The sequence below is a fragment of the Euwallacea fornicatus genome, chromosome 6, assembly GCF_040115645.1.
Source record: "Euwallacea fornicatus isolate EFF26 chromosome 6, ASM4011564v1, whole genome shotgun sequence".
Lineage (NCBI taxonomy): Eukaryota > Metazoa > Arthropoda > Insecta > Coleoptera > Curculionidae > Euwallacea > Euwallacea fornicatus.
Window position 1 is genome coordinate 3820891 of NC_089546.1, and position 19488 is coordinate 3840378.

General features: G+C 33.4%; 1 protein-coding gene and 1 long non-coding RNA gene across 4 annotated transcripts in view; both read left to right on the forward strand.

Moving 5' to 3' along the window:
• The first annotated feature begins 61 nt into the window (after positions 1–61).
• Positions 62–19488, forward strand: part of LOC136339813 (uncharacterized) — a 58902-nt gene continuing 39475 nt past the window's right edge. The window contains exon 1 of the long non-coding RNA XR_010732211.1: positions 62–76. This is a non-coding gene — a long non-coding RNA (uncharacterized lncRNA). The remainder of the gene's footprint in view (positions 77–19488) is intronic.
• LOC136339812 (uncharacterized) lies at positions 5016–10283 on the forward strand. 3 transcript variants are annotated; one of them, XR_010732209.1, is made up of 2 exons: positions 5016–5393; positions 5898–6521. XR_010732209.1 is itself a non-coding variant. In XM_066283315.1 (2 exons), the coding sequence occupies exons 1-2, from the start codon at positions 5300–5302 to the stop codon at positions 10240–10242; spliced, it is 312 nt and encodes a 103-aa protein (XP_066139412.1). In that variant the 5' UTR covers positions 5016–5299; the 3' UTR covers positions 10243–10283. The 3 variants fall into 3 exon arrangements, 1 of the variants encoding a protein (XP_066139412.1); XM_066283315.1 differs by lacking the exon at positions 5898–6521 and adding an exon at positions 10025–10283; XR_010732208.1 differs by lacking the exons at positions 5016–5393; positions 5898–6521 and adding exons at positions 9067–9244; positions 10025–10283.

Consider the following 19488-nt stretch of genomic DNA (forward strand, 5'->3'; position numbering starts at 1 on the left):
ATTGCCGTGGTCTTGAGATAATGTGACGTACCAAGGACCAAGATAAGTGAGAAACTGGCTAAGCTGCTTATTTGAAGTAAGAAATTTTTAAAGTTTTAATTCGAGGAAGTTGATCTCTTTATTAAAATGGAAAAGTTAAATAATGGCAGGTTTTTACGGTAACGCCCTTACCGACCTAAAGATCACAGAGGTATCTAAGATTTACTTACATCACTAAAAGTTCAATAAACTGTTGAAATTGTTAATAATTCGTGTTGACTTTCAGCTTCTAAAATACAAGATGGTAATATAGCTCAAATTTCCAGCAGTTTAAATTGGATTTGGAACGCGTATATAAATATTTCTCATATAACTTCGTATGGCTGAAGTTTGGTTTAGCGAGAGATTAGTTTGGCTAAAAATTGGAATTTTTGCTAGGAGTAATATTGGATATTCTTAGTTGGAAAGTACGCAACCAATTATCATTTATCAAAAATATTTTAATTACTATTTGTAAATGAATGGCCCTGTTAATAATGCTCGCAAATTATGCATTTCGCCACTTTTACATTTTACAGTCCATTAGTTTAAATAAAATGTATATTAGTTTTAGGAGAGTATATAATGCGGCCACATGTAAAGAATTTGTTGGAAAAGAAGGTAAAATATCCACAATAAAATTAACTACTCTTTTAACCAGATGCTACCGATACCTATTTTGCATAAAATACAGATGCTATAAATTTTTCCTCGAAACCCTTGTTTTATCATTAACCCAATGCCTCTCTGCATGTTAACAGAAATCCTTCGTTTGCTAAAATGGTTATTACAGCAATATAAAAACACCTTTAAAATTTCATGAAAACTCGCATAAATTTCCTTATAACCATACATGTACATTGTTAAATTCTTCACTCTAAAGGCCGTCAATAAATCTCTGTTTATTACACTCATTAAAATTCCTTTTCATGCAATTAACCAGATAGTTGCTGTTTAAATATTATGGTTAACAATTTAACTATTCTGAGCGAAAAAGGCTTAGAACTTGTCATACTTTGAATTTATTAAAAATATGTCTGGTCTTATAGCATTTTTCAGAGTTTTTAGATTTACCTAACATTTCATGAATATTGTCAGAACCTCGAAAAATCGTTGTCGTTTTTCAAATATTCCGCGAAGTTAATCTAAGTGACGCAATTGTCACGAAAATGTTCCTGAATATTTGACATTTTTTTTTGCTTCCTGCGAAAATGCTTTAACTTCCATAATCATCCTCCAGAGTTTAAAATATTTGATTGTCTTATTTTGATGCTACGTTTTCTTCAAAAGTTTGCTTTTCAAGGTTTTTATTATTATATTACCAAAACCTGTCGAGGTTCTAAACTCCTCCCGAAGTTTTCCAAACATTCATTCTTTTAGTTTCCCAAGTAGATTCGAGTTTCCATTTTATTGAAGACATAGACGATTTCCTGTTTCTCGCAGATTTAAAATATTTGTTTGGTCAATTTTAAATATGCGATTTCCATTCAAATGTGTTGGAATTTATAGCAATATTATTCTTGGAGTTTTTGCTAAGTTTCACAAATGTTGTCAAAACGTGCTTGAGTTCTTAATTTTCACTGATCATAAAATATTTCCACTATTTAAAATTTTATTTCACGAACTCTGATTATTATGAGTAATACTTTTTATCAGGTTTCATGATATACGATCATTTTTAAAAAATGTACTATATGTTCCCTCTTGTTCCTTCTTAGACTTATGAAAAGTATTCGTTTTTAACTTTTAATAGCTTCGTAGATTTCATGGTACACGCTACATGGTAAACAGGTCTTTCAATATTTATGTCGTGTTACATATACAGGGTGTTTCAGAACTATAAGATCACAGCTCTAATTATTGTTCGTTGCCGCAATAGGAGACATCTCAGTGTAAAAACCCGCATCCGTAAATGTCTTCCTGACGCGCTATGGCCTTATGATACCTTAAAACAGTTATGTGCAACAATATATTTTATCGAGTTTTAATACGTTTTATTTAAATTTGTTTATACAAAATAACACTACAGTAATTGTTCGAAATGTCGGCCTTTAAGTGTGCCAGTTTGGACAAGCTCGGATTGGCAGAAGCAGTCTAATTCCCTGGCCCCCTAGACTACCCGATTACTTTTAGATTTATCTCTGTGGGGTCCTATAAAATGTCCAGTTTATGAAACGCTAGTGGAAACAGAACAAAACCTGATTGCATGGATCAATGCGGCATTTGAAATAGTTCAACTCGATTATACATTTTTTATCCAAGTCCGCAAAAACCATGTATGTCATTTAAATAGCTGCAACGAAGCTCAAGGGTGACATTTTGAACAATTACTGTAGCATTATTTTTTACAAATAAATTAAAATGAAACGTACTAAAACTCGATAAAAATATTTTTGCACGTAACTGTATTAAAGCGTCATGAAACGGTAGCGGCTTAAGGAGATATTTACGGATCTCCGTTCTTATAGTTAAATGTCTTCGCTTATTGCACTAAACAACCTCTAAAAGTTTAATTCCATAGTTCCAAAATACCATATATATTCTTAATTGTTTCCAACTCTCGGTCAAATACTTCCTAATGGCGATAATCACCATTTAACTTACTCGCACTGATATACGGTGAGTGGCAATTAAGTGGAACAAATTCAATTAAAAATCAGGGGTTTGTTTTTGGAAAAACACTCGGACCTGTCGATTTTTATTTTTTCTTGTGCTTTTTTAATGATAAATTTATGTATGCAGGGTGACCCAAGAAACAGTGACGACCATCAACTTCATTTTTTAAATTAAAAAGCCTAATTTTTATTTTATTTTTGAATTCCCCTTCAAATTTTATATATGTTCGGAATAGAATATCAAGCATTCATAAATTAAATAAAAAGTTCGTAATTCCATTTGAAGAAATGAAGTTTATTATCATAGCATTTTTTGAGTTAACCTGTATAAATACATTTTAAAATGGAACACACATGAAATTTGAAGCGGAATTGAAAAATAAAATTAAAAAATGGGCGTTTTCATTTAAAAAAATTAAGTTGGTGGTCGTAATTGTTTTTTGGGTCGCACTGTATATATGAATTTACCATTAAAAAAACCACAAGAAAAAACAAAAATCAGCAGGTCCGAGCGTTTTTCCAAAAAACATATCCCTGATTTTTAATTAAATTTGTTTCACTTAATTGCCGCTTACTGCATATGTAAACGATATATGATACAATACGAGTGAGTTATTCTTGGTTATTATTTTGATTAGTGCTTGGCCTTATACCTGTGGGACCAATTTTCTTAGAAAAACCGCAATTTTGCGAATTTTCGATCTTTCCACGAACGTTATTGGGCATTATTTTATCTGAGATTTTCTTGGTCGATGCATATACAAGCCAACCCACCGAGGCCTATTAGACCCCACCCAAAACGACGTCTTTTCTTAGAGCTACCTTAAATTGAATGTTTATATTTACGTCCAAAAATAAAATGCAGAAATTTAAAACATCACCTACGTGCCGCTGGCAATAAAATAAAACCAAATTTCGTAAGAAATTCTATACGAGCAGTTCCCAGATACCGTCGAATGTTTGGAATGGCAAGAAGGACATTTTGACCATTTATTATAAATCGCGTCACTTTACTTTCATTTTAAAATTTGACCAGTAAGCTCAATCTAAGCTTTTATTGCGAGTGTCGTATCCGGTTTCTACATAATGTACACGGCAATGCGTAGAGATGTAATTTTTTAATTTTTTAAAACATAAAACTAGCAAGATTATGTGTTCAAAGATGAAAAAATCTCACTGTATGTAAATCACGTTAAACTACTCTCTGTATATAAGAGGGCGTGATTTAGCATAAGTGGAATAAAACATACAACGTTGTATTAAAATCCATTTAATGAAAACTAGAAAACCTGCATACAGCGATATAGGCTATATTAATACCAAAAACCGCAGTCCGTTTTTCCATATATTCCTTATACCTACCTATCTTGCCAACGTCCTCGTAACATTTATTTTTATAGCGTGCTGCAAAGCTTGGATTATGGCACACGTTAAATTTTAAAGGCTGATAATGTTCGTAGTACCAGCTACAAATTTCATCATGAAACATAAAAGGATTGAGCTAATTTTCTTCAATTCACTCACAGCACTCTAATTTTGTGTGAACTTCGTTGTTATTTTCTCCTAGTAAAACTTGTTCGCAATAACATGCGGATGTGGACAAAGTCAGATTACAATGAAGTGAGAATTATCTCAAGTTTTATATCGATTCGTCAACAACAAATAATCTAAGTGCAGTAATTTTATCTATAATGTCTACAGGGGGTCTATTCAACAGCCTCTCGGACTCCTACGAGTTTATTTGTAATTTCATCAAAATCGACCATGGAGATGTATGTGAAGCTAGTGAAGGTAAATTAAAGAAAACTCTACAGGATGTCCCAAGAAATCGGAGCGTCATAGAGTGTAATTTTTTTAAACGGGACCACCTGCATTTTTATCACGTGATGGAATTCTTTCTTGATCCTGTGTTAGTTCCTAGATTTTCTTATCTCCGGGATGCAATGACTCGAAGCCATAACGTTAGAAAAAAAACGACGGACATTTGCAACGTCTCATAAAAAAGTCAATGCCACAATTAGCTTATATTAGATTTTGGTCATTTCAGGATCGATCGTCATGTACGATCGCTTTAACAGGCAGGAACACTCATTTAAACAAAAATACATATATTAAATATAATTTAATTTTCATCTTTTCAACTTAAAAAAAAACACACTGTCCATTATGAAAATATTTAAAAAATTTGTTTTTTATAATATAACGTAGAACGAAGAAAAAATTTCTTGATTTTGGAATAAATTAATATGTACTTATCTTAAATCTTAATGAAATTACATATTAATTATTTTTCTAAACCCACCATTTATGGCCAAATGCCTGAGTGTCAATCATGCGTTGTCATGGTTTCGATGTTTGTTTATTTTAAGTTTTGACAGATCATTGACGGATTTGTGTAGCTTCAAAATCGGTTTATTTTAAAACGGGCTGTTGTAGAGAAGTATACTCAATAAAAACATATTAGCGTGATTTATGTAATGGGTTCTTGTAATGGAAATTGTTTATTGGCATCTCGGGTTTACGCACAACGATTTCTTAATAGAAGACATCCTGATGTATGCAGTCTAGAAAGTCGAAAGGGGCGTTTTGATGGGACAGAGAGTATTCATTTTTAAAATAAAAGTCGAAAGAAGAAGATATTAGTGGAAGAATATGCATTGAAAATTATGTTATCAGTAGTAGAAAACCCAAGCATTAACTTAAGAAAAATCAGGCAAGAGATGAAAATTGTTAATGTGAACACTCTGGATATATTTGTAGGTAAATGACTATTCACATTTCATATGCCTACTAATCAGATCTTACATGAAAATCCATCCTAAATGTACCAAAATCTAACTTAAGTTATCTGCGATATTAATTTTTTTACGAAGCCTTACAAATGTCTACAATTTGTTATAAAAAGTCATAGCTTTCAGTCACTACACCCCAGGATAATAAATATCTATAAACCAACATAGGATCAAGAAAGGACTCTATCTCCTGAGAAAATACAGGTGGTACCATCTAAAAAAAATGACACGTTATGAGGCCCCGCTTTTTTAGGACATCATGTAGGGTTGCCACTAATTTTAAAATTTATCTTCACCAGTCCCATGTATATCCCCATATTAAATTTTTTTCTACAATCGCAAATAAACTCTTAGGCGTTTGAAAGACTGTGAAATGAACACCCTGTATAATTATTATATGTACATAACAATGATTGAATACATCAATTCCTGGCAATCAAAGTAGCTGTAATCATTTTTACTTTTGTTTCAGCTTGCCTAGACCGAAACACCATCTGTAAAATTTTGAATTTTCAGTTCAATTTGTAGGTGACTGGCAGGAAAGCAGGAAAACGGCAAGTTTTCTCCGTGATAAACGTAATCCTTCAAAAGACAATAAATAATGTCGATGTCAAATAAAAATATGCATACTGTGCGAAGCTGGGTTTAAACCACAACTCACACAACCTTCCATTAATTTTTTTTCTACGGATAGAAATCACTATTATTCCTCGTGTGTGTCCTTTTGATACCGTAATTAGCTTTATTTCATCCAATTGTTCCATTTTATTTCGGATTATTAGAGTTTAATTCTCTAATATCTGCTTTGAATTAATGTATTTATTCTCTTGTTAAAGCCTATGGGGAAAATCTGGTTTGCAATTTTGTTATTTTCGGAGTTACAGATATTAAAAGCTGAACAATTAAAAAAACAGTTATTTACACAAGCAGGGAAATGCTACTTTCACTCTTGCTGATAATCAGTTCACTACACCTCGGGCTTCAATATTCGGGGTAGTCAAAGCCATTTATCTTAAAAGATATGTATCTTATTCCTTCTACGACCAATGTTTTGTTTTATAAAAAAGAAACTGGTATTAAGTGGTTATTTGATTCAGAGGCAGTAAAATATTTCTCTCTAGGGAGTAACATTGCAGGTTATCTCCCCTTCCGTGACAGGGTAAAGTTCTATTTACTATGAAATTTGTAGTAAACTGCAATTTTAAATTGCTGGTTTTTATCTGTAAATATATTAATTAACCAATAAATTTGTCGCATAAACGATTTCTTTTAGATGAAATTCATTTCCAGGAATTTGTGGCTGTCAAGTATATTCTGAATGGTAATATATCTCTTGAAATATCCACTGAAACTTCAACAAGAAAATTGACTGGGAGATATTAATTTTGGAAACTGGAAATAAACTGAAATTACTCCGGAAAATATCTGGTCATGTGATATTTGAAATTAAATTTTTGTCATCGCAAGTCTTATGTTTTTCCAAACAGATTATCATTCTGGTTTAGTTTCCATCGTCTAAAGACGACACTATAATTTCTAGAATTACATACCGAAGATCAGAAAATGATCTGAGGTCGACATATTTTGATGTCCTAAAATATTTGAAATTTTTGAGTTCATACTAATTTATTAAATACAGTTTGTTTGTAATTGTGACAAGACTGTATCTATTTAAATATTGTTGGGGTATCAACAAATAATTGTTATTCTAAAATCATTACTTTGATTTTCGTCATATGAGAGAAGTCCAAGAAATATCCGACCTAACACTTAACGAAAAAAAAAAACTAGAAAATGTTACATTATTTCCCAAAATAGTCTTTTTTGAGATTTACACACTTTTTCCAGCAATGTTCTGTGGCTTCCTTATTCTGTATATAGTAAAAAGCTTCGAATATTTCAAAATAGTCATCAACCTCGGACCCCACCTCTCCATTATTGACAAATTTCATGTCGAAAAGCCATTTTTTTAATTTGGAAATAGAAAATATTCTGAGGAGGCTAAATCTGGCGAATAGGGTAGGTAAAGAACAGTTTGAAATCAAGTTGATTGATTTTAGCTATCGCGATGAAGGAAGTGTGGGCTAGAGCGTTTTCTTGATGAAATACGACTTTCTTTTGCACCGAATGCGGTCGCTTTTTCCTAATTTCTTGGCTCAAACGGTGCAATAAATTTGTATAATATTCTCCATTTATCGTTTTTGCCTTAGGAAAATAGTCAATAAAAATTATTACACGTGCATCCCAAAAAAACTGGCATCGCCACCTTTCCTGCAGGTAAAACAGTGTTCGCCTTCTAAGGAGCCGAGTATTCTCTTTGAGGTCAGTGTTTTAATTGCTGTTTCGTCTCTGGTGTGAAATAATGTCTCATATCATATCCAATTGTTCCATCAAAATGCGATATATAGTAGTTTTTGGAATGCCTCTCTTCCAGCACAGCTTTGTGGATTTTCACTACATTCTGGAGCGGTCCTGCTATTGGATGGACCACTGCGGAGTTGGCTTAATAGCTCATACGACCATGTTTAAACTGCTACCGAATATTTTAGAATTGTTACCAAAGGAGGAGATTCTCCTAGAATAGAATCTTACTGCGCTTTGATATTGGATAGACTAAGAACTTTCAAATGAAAGTATTGATTCACGTATCGATGACCAATTTTGTTCATGTTTACAAAATTTCTAAAAAATTTCGTTAAAAACGGCTCTAAAACTAACATAAATCAACTTAGCACCCTCAAACATTAGGGGTAAGCTTTTTAAGGTTACGTCTTTGCAGTGTAGGTAAATTAAAAAAGTTGACTTCTATATGCCAAGCTTCTGATATCATCCTCCGAGTATCGTTAAAAACACTACTTCCAACGTGTAAAATAGTTGACTTGAAACCGGTGTGCGCAAGAAGGAGGGTATTTTGATTCTGAAAACACTAAACGGTTATTCGATCTGCGCATATGTAGCTGATGCCAACTCTAAAACTCAGACTTTCCAAAATTTTGCATAATTCTTAACTAGAAAAGATTTTGATGCCTACTTTCTATGCGTTTCATATTTTCACTGATAAATGCACCATGAAAACATTACTTTTTTGCCGACCCTGTAGCAGTTTTCTTGCGCAATCTACTGGACTTTCACGTGATGGTGCAAGGACATACCTATTTGGATGTGAGCTCGCATTTCTTATTTACCTGTCTTATTATTATCTTTTTTATTTTAAGACAAACTAAAATTTTTATTTTGCATTTTGAAGTTGTAGCAATTTATTACAATTTCTAGAACATTGACAATCCTAAAAGTTGAGAGGAAAATATGGGTGCGGATTGCAAATTGCTGTGGACAATGTAATAGTCAGATCGACCTGAATAAATACTCCATTTAATAAACATTCTATAGGTAATTACTGTAGAAACTAATTCAATAAAAGCTTTTTTCTTGGACAATTCAAAGTTTGAAACAGACACTTGTTCGACATAAGAAGCAGCAGAGTTGCGGGGCATTGTTTTAATCTAACTATTTGCGTATTATCGCTTGGCCCATCTGGAATCAGATTTAGCGGTTACAAACACTGTTACGTTCTATTGTAAACTCGTCCTCTATTACTATAACAACGTTCGTTAATAAGGTATACGAAATACTATAGCGCACCTTGTTATCGAAGTTTGAACAGTGCTTTCATTATCTCGAATAGATAGAATGTGATGAGAGAAGGCATACTTGAAAAAAACACTTTGCCCTTTAAGGTTTATATTTGAAACATTGACTAACGAAGGCAGGAGTCGCAGAAAGAGAAATTCATATACCTCTGAAGAAATTCGTAAAAACGTAAGTATGTGCAATAAACTCGGCAACAATATTTGCTCAAATATCAATTCTGTTTATTTTCGATTTTACGTTTTAAAGCATCCTCACACAATGTCAACAGAAGCAATATAAACGGAATATAATCCCTTGCTGCCGACATACATAAGCAATGTAAACGGTGCTGTATTGCCTTTCACGACAGTGAAAATTAAACTTTTTCCAATTCTTATTGCTTCCGATAGTCTTCTTAAATTTCCCAAACTGGGTCGTAGCGGGAAATGTAAGAATTTCCATTTAGATTAAGTCTACAGTAAATCCCCCGAATTCTTTCCTTATTTTTGATACACCATCTGTGTAGTTCCGGAACTGCTTGAGTATTCTCGAATTCGCGCTTATATATAAAGTTTTTTAGATCGGTGCTTCAGAGACCTTGCTCTTCACAATTTAATAATACATCGTCAAGAAGTTTCTAGAAAAGCGGGTTTTATATTTTGAATTTAAACAACACGGTGTGTGCTAAAGCTAAATTTAATACCAAAGCAAGAAAACACTTTCTTAACACCCTCAAAACAGGCCCTTAACGACCTAAAGCCATTTTTCCTCAAATGCCAGAAGTCTATTTAGCTCAAACATAGACGATTAATAATAATTTCAGGCAGAAGTATTTATAATTATGTATGTGCATGTGACATTTCGCTATTTACATTAAACCTTATGAACAGCCTCGACGATTTATTATAGCTTGATGTTTAATTTTGAATGTAGCATGTATGAGTATTAATTAATTATGTAAATTTTCAGTTGGAAGGTTTGAGTGGAATGGAAAACATCAGCGGGAGCTCTCTGTGCGGTATAGAGCAAATAATCGGCAGGGTAAATATGGATGGCTCTATTGTGGAACATACTCAACACGAGTCTCACACAGGAGTTTCAGTGGTTTCTATCAAATTAATTGTCTTTTGATTCCAGAATTGAATAAGAAGCAGTTCGATACAAATTATAAGTCCCTTAACAATTGATTACTATGGCTATTTGCAGGGAAAAAGTTTATAATTAAAATCATGGTGTGGTGTCTCCCAATTTGTATTCGCTTTTTCTTGATAGCTTTCTCTTTCTACATTTATTTATTTTTTACATCTTCTCTTTAAAAAGTTGGTCGTCTCCTGAATTTCAGTCTGACACTGTTCATGGAGAAGAGTAAGGCGCCGAATAAGCAAACTCATGATGGTCACAAGCCTCGAACTCTTTTCGGCATATGTAAGAGTTCTGTACAAGAAGCACCTCGTGACAGATAAACTTCTGAGTGAAAACATTGAGTGCCTCCACCTGAAAGTGGTTCTGCACATCCATAAAGAGACTTCGTCCAATTTGCAATGATATCACATTTTCTAGTGAATTAGTGAAGAAAAACAAGAAAGGGTGGAATATTAAGGAATTTCTGCCTTCTTCATTTCATGAATATTGAAAACACCGAACCACGATCATACCAAAATATTCTGAGAAGTACCCGGCATTTCTCGTTAAAAATTGTTCTGTATTATCTAGACCTTATCTTAAAAAGCTTATGTCTGAAGTTTAAGGATGCTACGTTGATTTGCGTTTGTTTTTGAGCTGTTCTTAGTGGACGCTTTTGGAGATTTTGTAAACATTGAAAAAACTTGTCATCCATACATGATTAAATTTATTCGTCTGAAAAGTTTTAGTCCTTTCAACATCAAAGCAGAGTTAGATTCTACTCTAGGGAAATCTGATTCTTCGTTAAGAACTATAAAATATAGGGTGGCAGAGTCTAATCGCGATCGTACTAGCTGCTAAGACGAACTTCGTAGTGGTCGATCCAATGACACTCCAGATCTGATCACTCCAGATCTTGAAGGAAAAATCCATAGAATTGTACTAAAAGAACGTCGGCTAAAATTGTGCGAACTAAAACACAGGATAGCTCATTGCAAAAAGTACTGGACTTTGCATTTTGCCCGAATAATTGGATGTAAGGAAGCTGTGCGGAAGATGGGTGCCACGATTACTCACAATAGAACAAAAATAGTGCCATGGATGAAACATAGGTCCATCATTTCACACCTTGAGACGAAACTGCCGTTAAAACGATGGACTCAAAGGGTCGAATCGGCTCCAAAGAATGGAAAAATCGTTCTATCTGCGGAAAAGTGATAGTGTCAGTTTTTTGGGATGCACCTGGTATAATTTTTAAAGACCATCTCCCTAAAGTAAGAAGAATAGACAGAAAAAATTACATAAATTTATTGCAGCACTTGAGTGAAGAAATTAGGAAGGAGCGACAGTATTTGGCGAAAAAGAAAGCCTCGTTTCATCGAGACAATGCACCAGTCCACACTTCTGGCGATAGTGAAAATCAATTAACTTGGTTTGGAACTTTTTCCTTACCCACCTTATTCACCAGATTTAGCCTCCCCAGATTCTTTTCTATATCCAAACTTAAAAAAATAGCAGGATGGAAAGAAATCTGCCCATAGTGAAGAGCTGGTCTCCGAGATTAAAGCCTATTTAGAAACATTGAAACCTTTTTACTATAAACAAGGTTTAGAAGCGTATAACATCGCTGGGAAAAATATGTCAATCTCAAAGAAGAATGTGATCAGAAATAATGTAATATTTTCCAATTTTTTTTCTTTAATTGCTGGTACTTCTGGGACTATCCTTGTAGAGTCAATGTCACTACAGTAAGAGTCCTTTATTACTCATACGATGAAAACGTCAATGAGTAATAATGATTTTCTCACAAGCAGTTTTTACCTAAATAAAAACTACTTGGGAAAAATAAGAAAATAAAAGAAAATCATGTCATTTCGCTGAAAAGGACAAAGTTACTCGCTGTGCCCGCCGCCTTCAAAATCCATTTTAGGGAAAACGTAAAAATATATCTCAATATGCCGTCCAATCTCCGTATTACTTCACAAAGTTCTAATGGAAATTTTCTTTGTTTCGAGTTAGATCTATACATATATTATAAACTCCTGTTGCAATTATCTGCCTTATAACCCAAGGATAATTATAAATCACAAACTTCTAGTTATTACGTTTCAAATATACAGTTATGCTACGAAAGCCACCGCAGTTAGTATAAATACACCTAACTTCAAAATCCCCCTCTCTTTATTCTGAAGTAACTCAGAAGCGGGAACAAAAGGGTCTTGCCAATTCACTTAGTTCCAGTTCGAGATGATTTGAACTGTATAAACAGGAAAATACTTAAGATAATGCCTCGTAAACATAACTTCTGTAAAGCCCTAATGCGGCATCTGCATTGTCTTTGTTAAATGAGCTTTGACTATTCTAATTCACGAAGAGGTTAGGCATGAATTAATTTCGCTGGTGTAGGCGGTATTGTTACGATGTAATGGAATCGGATTCAAGTTTCAAAGCAAATAAAAACATTCGGAAATGACAGAGAAAACCAAATGAAACGTCCTATTATCGAACCAGTCAGCTTGAAATCCTAGGAAATTGGAATTCTGTATGATATCTTTTCTATTCATGCCTAATTTACTGTCATGTACTGTCGCGTTCAGATTCGCTCTAAACCTTAATATTATCGCAAATGTATATCCACGAGAATGGCTTTACACATTAGGTATCTGAAGGATTAAGGAGTTTTTTTGTCTTGTTGCACATTTACAAATGTTCAGCGAGTAATGAAGTTTGTTTTCAGCTTATATCCATGGTTTCCTATTGTTTTTAATGGGATCAGGTTGAGTCAATCCTCAAAGCTCTTTGGAGGCCAGATGTGGCAAATTTATTTGGTCTCGCCATCACGACATCTCCCTTTCTTTCACTTCGTTATATTTATTTTATATCAGAGCCCGAATAAATACAATTTGGTAAACAAAGGCATAGGCTATACAAAGAAATCCTAAAAATCTCTTTTCCTCTCTTTATTGCGTTTCTTGTCGTAATAAGCTTAGGATCCTATTTCTTCCTCGTTTATAATGTTACAATTCTCGGACGGAATGCTGGAAATATAATTAAGGTTTGTCATAATTGCGCTAGTTTTAAGTATTTAACAAGGATTTTTAGTATCGCAAGGAAAGCAGTAAAGAGTCTTTGAAACTTGAAGTTTGTCTATTGCAGAGGATTCTCTCAGGGAGAAATACTTTAATTGATGGTAATGTATGATGTATGAGGAATGCAGTAACATAGGCTGGCGGATATTACAGCTGAAAAGATAATCACCTTATTGCATTTTGCGGCATAAGTAATTGATAAGTTTCTGTATGTTCCGGATAGCGTGTCACGCTATAGTAGCTATGAATTTTTGTCCATATTGAAGTTTAGTTAACTATTAAATTGCAAAATACCTGCATCGTCGCTATTCACTTGAGGATAAATGAAAGATCGATGGAATTAATAGGGCATTGCAAGAATTTATTGTTCCCCTCTAACTGTTGTTGGTACTTACGTTGAAAGTCGAATTAGACACCGAACAGGATTTTGTTTTATTATTTCGACTCTGCAGTTCTACCAGCAAGTCATATTTAAAAAGAACTTTAAATGAGAAACTTATACAATTTTATCTCGACGATTTTCTCCAGCTATTCCAATGAGCGAAAATAACGAGCAACAGAAAACAACAAAATCCCGCTAACAAACAACGAAACGGTTCTATAATTGTTATTTTATAGAAGAACTGTTACCCTGGCCCCAATTATAAACAGGTTCAACCAACCACCAAAAAAGAATCCCCTCCGGATGATGTCATGCCCTTAATTTGGCCAAATCGTTTCAAATACAGGAAACTTTGTTAGAAAACTATCCCCCTAGGAACGTTTAACCATCACTACCAAGTGAAACATTGTTTTATTTTTAAACTATTTTGTAAAAAATTTCATTTGCCATAAACTACTAATCTTCGCAAAGTGCGCTGCAATATTTTTCCTTCAGCATTGATTAATTTAGTATTAACAAGATTAATGTCGACTTCAGCTTTATTTGAAAGTTTTTTCTTTGATGCTATCGTATCTGCACTTTTAAACCTGATCCTAACTGCATTTGGGTTATCTGTCTTAACATTATCAGATTGTCTTGATGGAGTACTTCGTAATGCAATTTACCCCTTATTTTATTCAGTTTTAACCTGCAAAAGGGGGGATGACAAATGAGAAATATTCTATTCGCTGCACATAGAAACGTCTAGAGTTTTCTCACATGGAAGCATAATCCAATAAAGTTCCTTTGCTTTTTATCGTTATCCTGAATTTGTGGATAATTATTGTCTATGGAGTTAAAAAATGTCACAGTTTAAATGTTCATTTCTTCTACAACGACTCTATGAATGTGCGTTGATTTATAAAGAGTAAATTAATTCTATAGTTCATATATTCACACATTTGATTGAAACGTTTATGTGTTCGTTGCTAATTTTGATCAAATTTCATTTCCTAACATACAGGGTGTTAACTAAGTGCGTGTAATTTCAAGAGATAAATCTTTAGTTGTTTTTATCACAACAAGTTTCTATCAGTGTATACCGCAACGTCTTCGTTTGAGAACTAAAGAATGACAAAATTTCATTATTAATTAGTTTTATTTTATATTTTCGGACAGAGATATAATATTCGGACAAAACTGTAAATGTATAGAAAATAATATATAATAAATGCATAGAAATCGGAGGTGACCATTTTCAATATCTATTACACCTTATCCATTATAATATAATATTAATTTTAATAATTTTAATAATTGTTATTGAATGAATTTTTCCCAAATCATATTAATGGCAAACCGGTTTATCTTCAAAACGGTTACTGGTACGGACATTTTCCAATGAGCGCCTTTTTTCAATAAAAGGAAATATACAGTTAGCCTATTAATATAAAAATGGTATACAGTGTAGCGCAAAAAATTTAGGGTCAATTAAAATGTGATAAGGCCCTATATGTGGCGCCCTCTATCGGTAATAAAAAAAATTAAGACAATATTTGAATTTTGCGTTATAAAAAACGTTATGCAAAATTTTATTCGATTATTCCATCTCTATGCGAAAATGCGAAAAAAAATTAAAAACGATATTTCAACTCCCTTTAGTTGTTAAACGAAGAGGTTGCACACCTACATTCATAGAAACTTTTTATGACATACTCATTTGAAGATTAATTCCTTGAAATAAATATTTGTACTTAATTAACACCCTGCATATGTACATTCCCGGGTATAAAATTAGTGTCACTTGAAAAATTCCTTTAAGCTTGTACAAATACGTTCAGAAGGCACTTTTCTAGATTAGGTTCGTTTCTCTTCGAAATTTAAAACGATATTAATCAATAATGACCCATTTCGATGAATATTCGACAAAAAGCAGACTGGTTCCAAAATTTCTGAAATGGGTCATCAGCATTTTTTTGCTTTGAGTCTTTATCGGTATATTTCGAATTCTACGACTAGTCTTATTATCATTATCATTTTGTCCTTTTGTGAAAATGACTTTTAATCCTAGCACTGCGATACGAATTGTGGCGGCTATAGAAGATGGTCACGGACATCGCATAACTGCTAGGAACTGTGGAGTAAGTTTACTTATAAAATATAAAATATAAATTATAGTGTGAACGAGGGCCTCAGCTATATGAAGAGACCGAGCTGCTCGCTGAAAGACCCAGATCAAGACGGAGAAGGGCTACAACAACTAGAAATTATCGCTTTCTCGTTTTTAATTACTTTGAGGAACCGAACGACTACGGCACTTTCCCTTCAAACTCATCTGCAAGAAGTGAGAAATGTAAACGTAAGCGAGTGAACCGTTAAGAAGCAACTTTATTCTGCTAGATTATCCTCTCGAACTAGAGCTAAAGAGCCTCCGCTTTCTCGTGAACACCGGATTGTGAGGTTGAATTTTGTCCGAGAACACTTGGCTTGGACACTAGAGGATTGAAGTCGCGTATTGTTTTCCGATAAATCTCAATTCTGACTTACGGGCAGACGTGTTAGAATGTGGCGATGATCAGTCGAAAGATAAACCCAAGCGTGTATTGCTGAACAGCTTCCATTTAGTGGAGGCTCAATCGTGGCATAGGGATGAATTTATTTTGAAGCTCGTACTGAGTTAGTTTTCATCCAAAATGGGACTCTAAATACGTACAGGTACCTGACGCAGATTTTAGAAAATCATTTGTACTGTTCATGGATATTCTTTGGAGAGAACCCAACCTTTACGGATGATAATGCACAAGCCCACACTACTCGTATGGTTACTACTCTCCTTGACTAGGTTTAAATTCTGTGATTTGTTCGGCCTGTTCGAAGTCCCAATTTAAATCCGATAGAATATATTTGAGATGAGATAAATAAACGCTTACTGTACATCTGGCGGCTCATAGAAATTCAACAGAGTTTTGTGAAATGCTTATGTAGGAACAGGACTTTCGCAGAATTTGATCCACAATCTAATTGAAAACATGCCTCGCCATCTACTACCTGTCATCGTTGCTAGATAAAGAAATACTCGGTACTGAAATCTGCAAAAACTCCCATATTCGGGATAAATGCACATTATTTAATTTAATTATATTACATACATTTTGCTGCAAGAACAAAAAATTCTTTTCAATAGAGCAATGACGACAAAATCGCCGCATAAATTTATTAATTGGGTTATAGGTGAAAAAATTTTTAATAAATTATAAAATATTTAATTAAACGCAAATTACGAGGTGAGTCTAATTTTATGCTCGGAAGTGTATAGTAGTGAAACATTTTCAATACAAAAGAAATGTATTCAGGTCATAAACCACTAAAACGAATATCACCGTTCCCTTAACATCGTAATTACGTAAGTTGAGTATCATCCGGTTAATTCGAGTTTAGCTAATTGGGTCTGAGTTCCATGACTATTGAAAATTTATTAGTCAATAAAAATTACTTTATCGGAGCAAATTTCATATTGATGAACGTGAGCTTTAACGAAGTTCTAACTCTTTATAAAGAACTTCAATTCAAATCTATTTTTCAGGATTAGAAGTAATTACCAGACCTCCATTATAGAGTGAAAAATCAATTCAAATGAGATAGCAAAAGTTTTATTTTCTCAAGAACTTTGAAAATTTCGCGTAATAAACAGTTGCTATAGCTCTATTATTACATAAAAGAATCAACGATTATAAACAAACAAGACGGGATTGGAGACCAACAGAATTATTTTAAGGACGAGGATATTTAAAAATTTAAGGAAAACCTCTGTCTCAGACCCTTCAGGGTTCGAGTTGAAGCAAAATATTATCAATTTATAACTGTCTGTACTGAAAAAAAACTTTTAAAATTTAACCCAAATTTTCTGGAATAGTCTCTTACAACATTCTGTGCAAATGTGGAGTAAAAACCACAATACACATTCTACCACTCTAAATTGGCTAGTTTACTACTGATTGACGGCAGTTAACTACTTCAGGGAAGTTTGAAGCAAAAAATATATACTTGCATATAGTGAAAACTCGAGGACTGATAACTCTTTATAATGAACTGAAATAGATCCCACTTATCGAGATTAGCTCTAATAAAATTTTCAAAATTTTTTTGTTAAAATTAGACACATTAAGTGTTCTAGACAGACGCATCAAGTTGAAAATAGAAATAAGTCCACATTTGATGCGATTTAAATTCCAAACGAGATGGTTATTTGCAGCCAATTTGATAAAATGCGCTTTATAACTTGTGACTAAATAGAGGATGATCGAAAAATTATTAAATCACCACCATTAAAGCACTAAATTAATTAAAATAATGTGTAAGCGAATAATTTGAAAATTACATTACGTGAAACCTTAAATAGTTTTAAACTCCATGAAGGGGCATTAATTAAATTTAAATTCCCTGGATTTAATTGTAATAAATGCATATTTTTACTAAAAATGATTAATATTTAAATTATAAATTTCAGTTGCGTGGAGTACTCTAAATATTACAGCGAATACTCTTCTAGTGTCTCATATGACAAATACATGTTTGGTATCTAGACAATGTAGCGTACTCGTTATAATATGTATGTTGCTGCTTCTTCGAACCTTTCGCTAGAGCTTAATTCCGTATAAAGTTTCTGCAAGCCTTTGCTTTCCAGAAAAATTTTCTGAATAAAACTTTTACATAGCAATTCTCTACAATTACATCCCTGCGTAACTAGTTGAGTGGCATAGATTATATTAAAGTATCAATATCAGTCGACGCCCTTAAACAAGTCGCCTTGATTGTAAGAAAACACTTCGTAATGATTTTCAGAAACCAAGGTAAAATTTAAATCGGTTTCAAGCCTTAAGGGCGCCTTACGGGAAAGAAGGAAATATGACACCAAACGCTCAGGGAGCGAGCGTTTACTTTATACATTAAATCCAGAACACAAACTTGCACCAATGATAGTTTCAAACCAATGCAGTAAATCTTAATAACAAATCCGGCGTTCTTAAATTTTGGTTTGGTCCGTAATAAATCGATTACATTTATCATGGACCGAGGCCACCCTAATCGGATCACGGTGGAAACAAATATTGCTCCCGATTGCTCCCTCAATATTTTACTGGACCGCCTACGATTCCACCGAATTACTTGTAGGAGACCCAGATTTTGGGTATATTTTTGGGTCCGAAATTTATTTAACATAAATTTTTTTGCCGTGAACCATCGAAAACAACAAATAATATCAGAAATTGTTAAAAATGATTGAACGCACTCTTCCTTTCGTAAATCCAACATAGTGCCTACTGCAAAAAGAAATAGTTTAAACTTAGGCAACAGTGAACGATAACGCGTTTCAGTGATTATAAATATAAATAACAATATTCAAAAACTCTCGCCCTTCATCTATTTGAAAGTTGGATGTTTTTGAGATTTGAATTATATGACCGATTTTTTTCAATCTCTATTTTTAATAATCCAAGCTATGATTTATTCAGGACTCCTTTTCGTAAAAAATGTTCAGTATTCTCATGTGGGAAAAAGTAAATTAGGTTTATAACTGTTCGTAATCTCAGTTTAGTTCATTCCTCCCTAACAAAACCCTCGTACTTCAGGCAAATTTTTATTCCTTCATGTGTCTATCAGATCAAGCATTATCAAAAGCATAAACTGTATACCTAAGTGCTGTGTGGATTTTTAATTGATTTTTTTCGAGGCAAATTTTAACATGTTATATGTTCCTCTGAAATATAATGCAAACGGATTTACGTTTCTAGATAGATTATATTAGAAACTATTCAAAATAATTTTACCTTGGAGTGTTTAAACCTCTTACCCTCACGAAC

Bases quoted from the DNA above. Each gene is read 5' to 3' on its own strand.
- LOC136339812 (XM_066283315.1), top strand. From the start codon at position 5,300: ATGTTATCAGTAGTAGAAAACCCAAGCATTAACTTAAGAAAAATCAGG. The intron at 5,394-10,024 runs GTAAATGACTAT...GTAAATTTTCAG, and splicing joins CACTCTGGATATATTTGTAG to TTGGAAGGTTTGAGTGGAAT.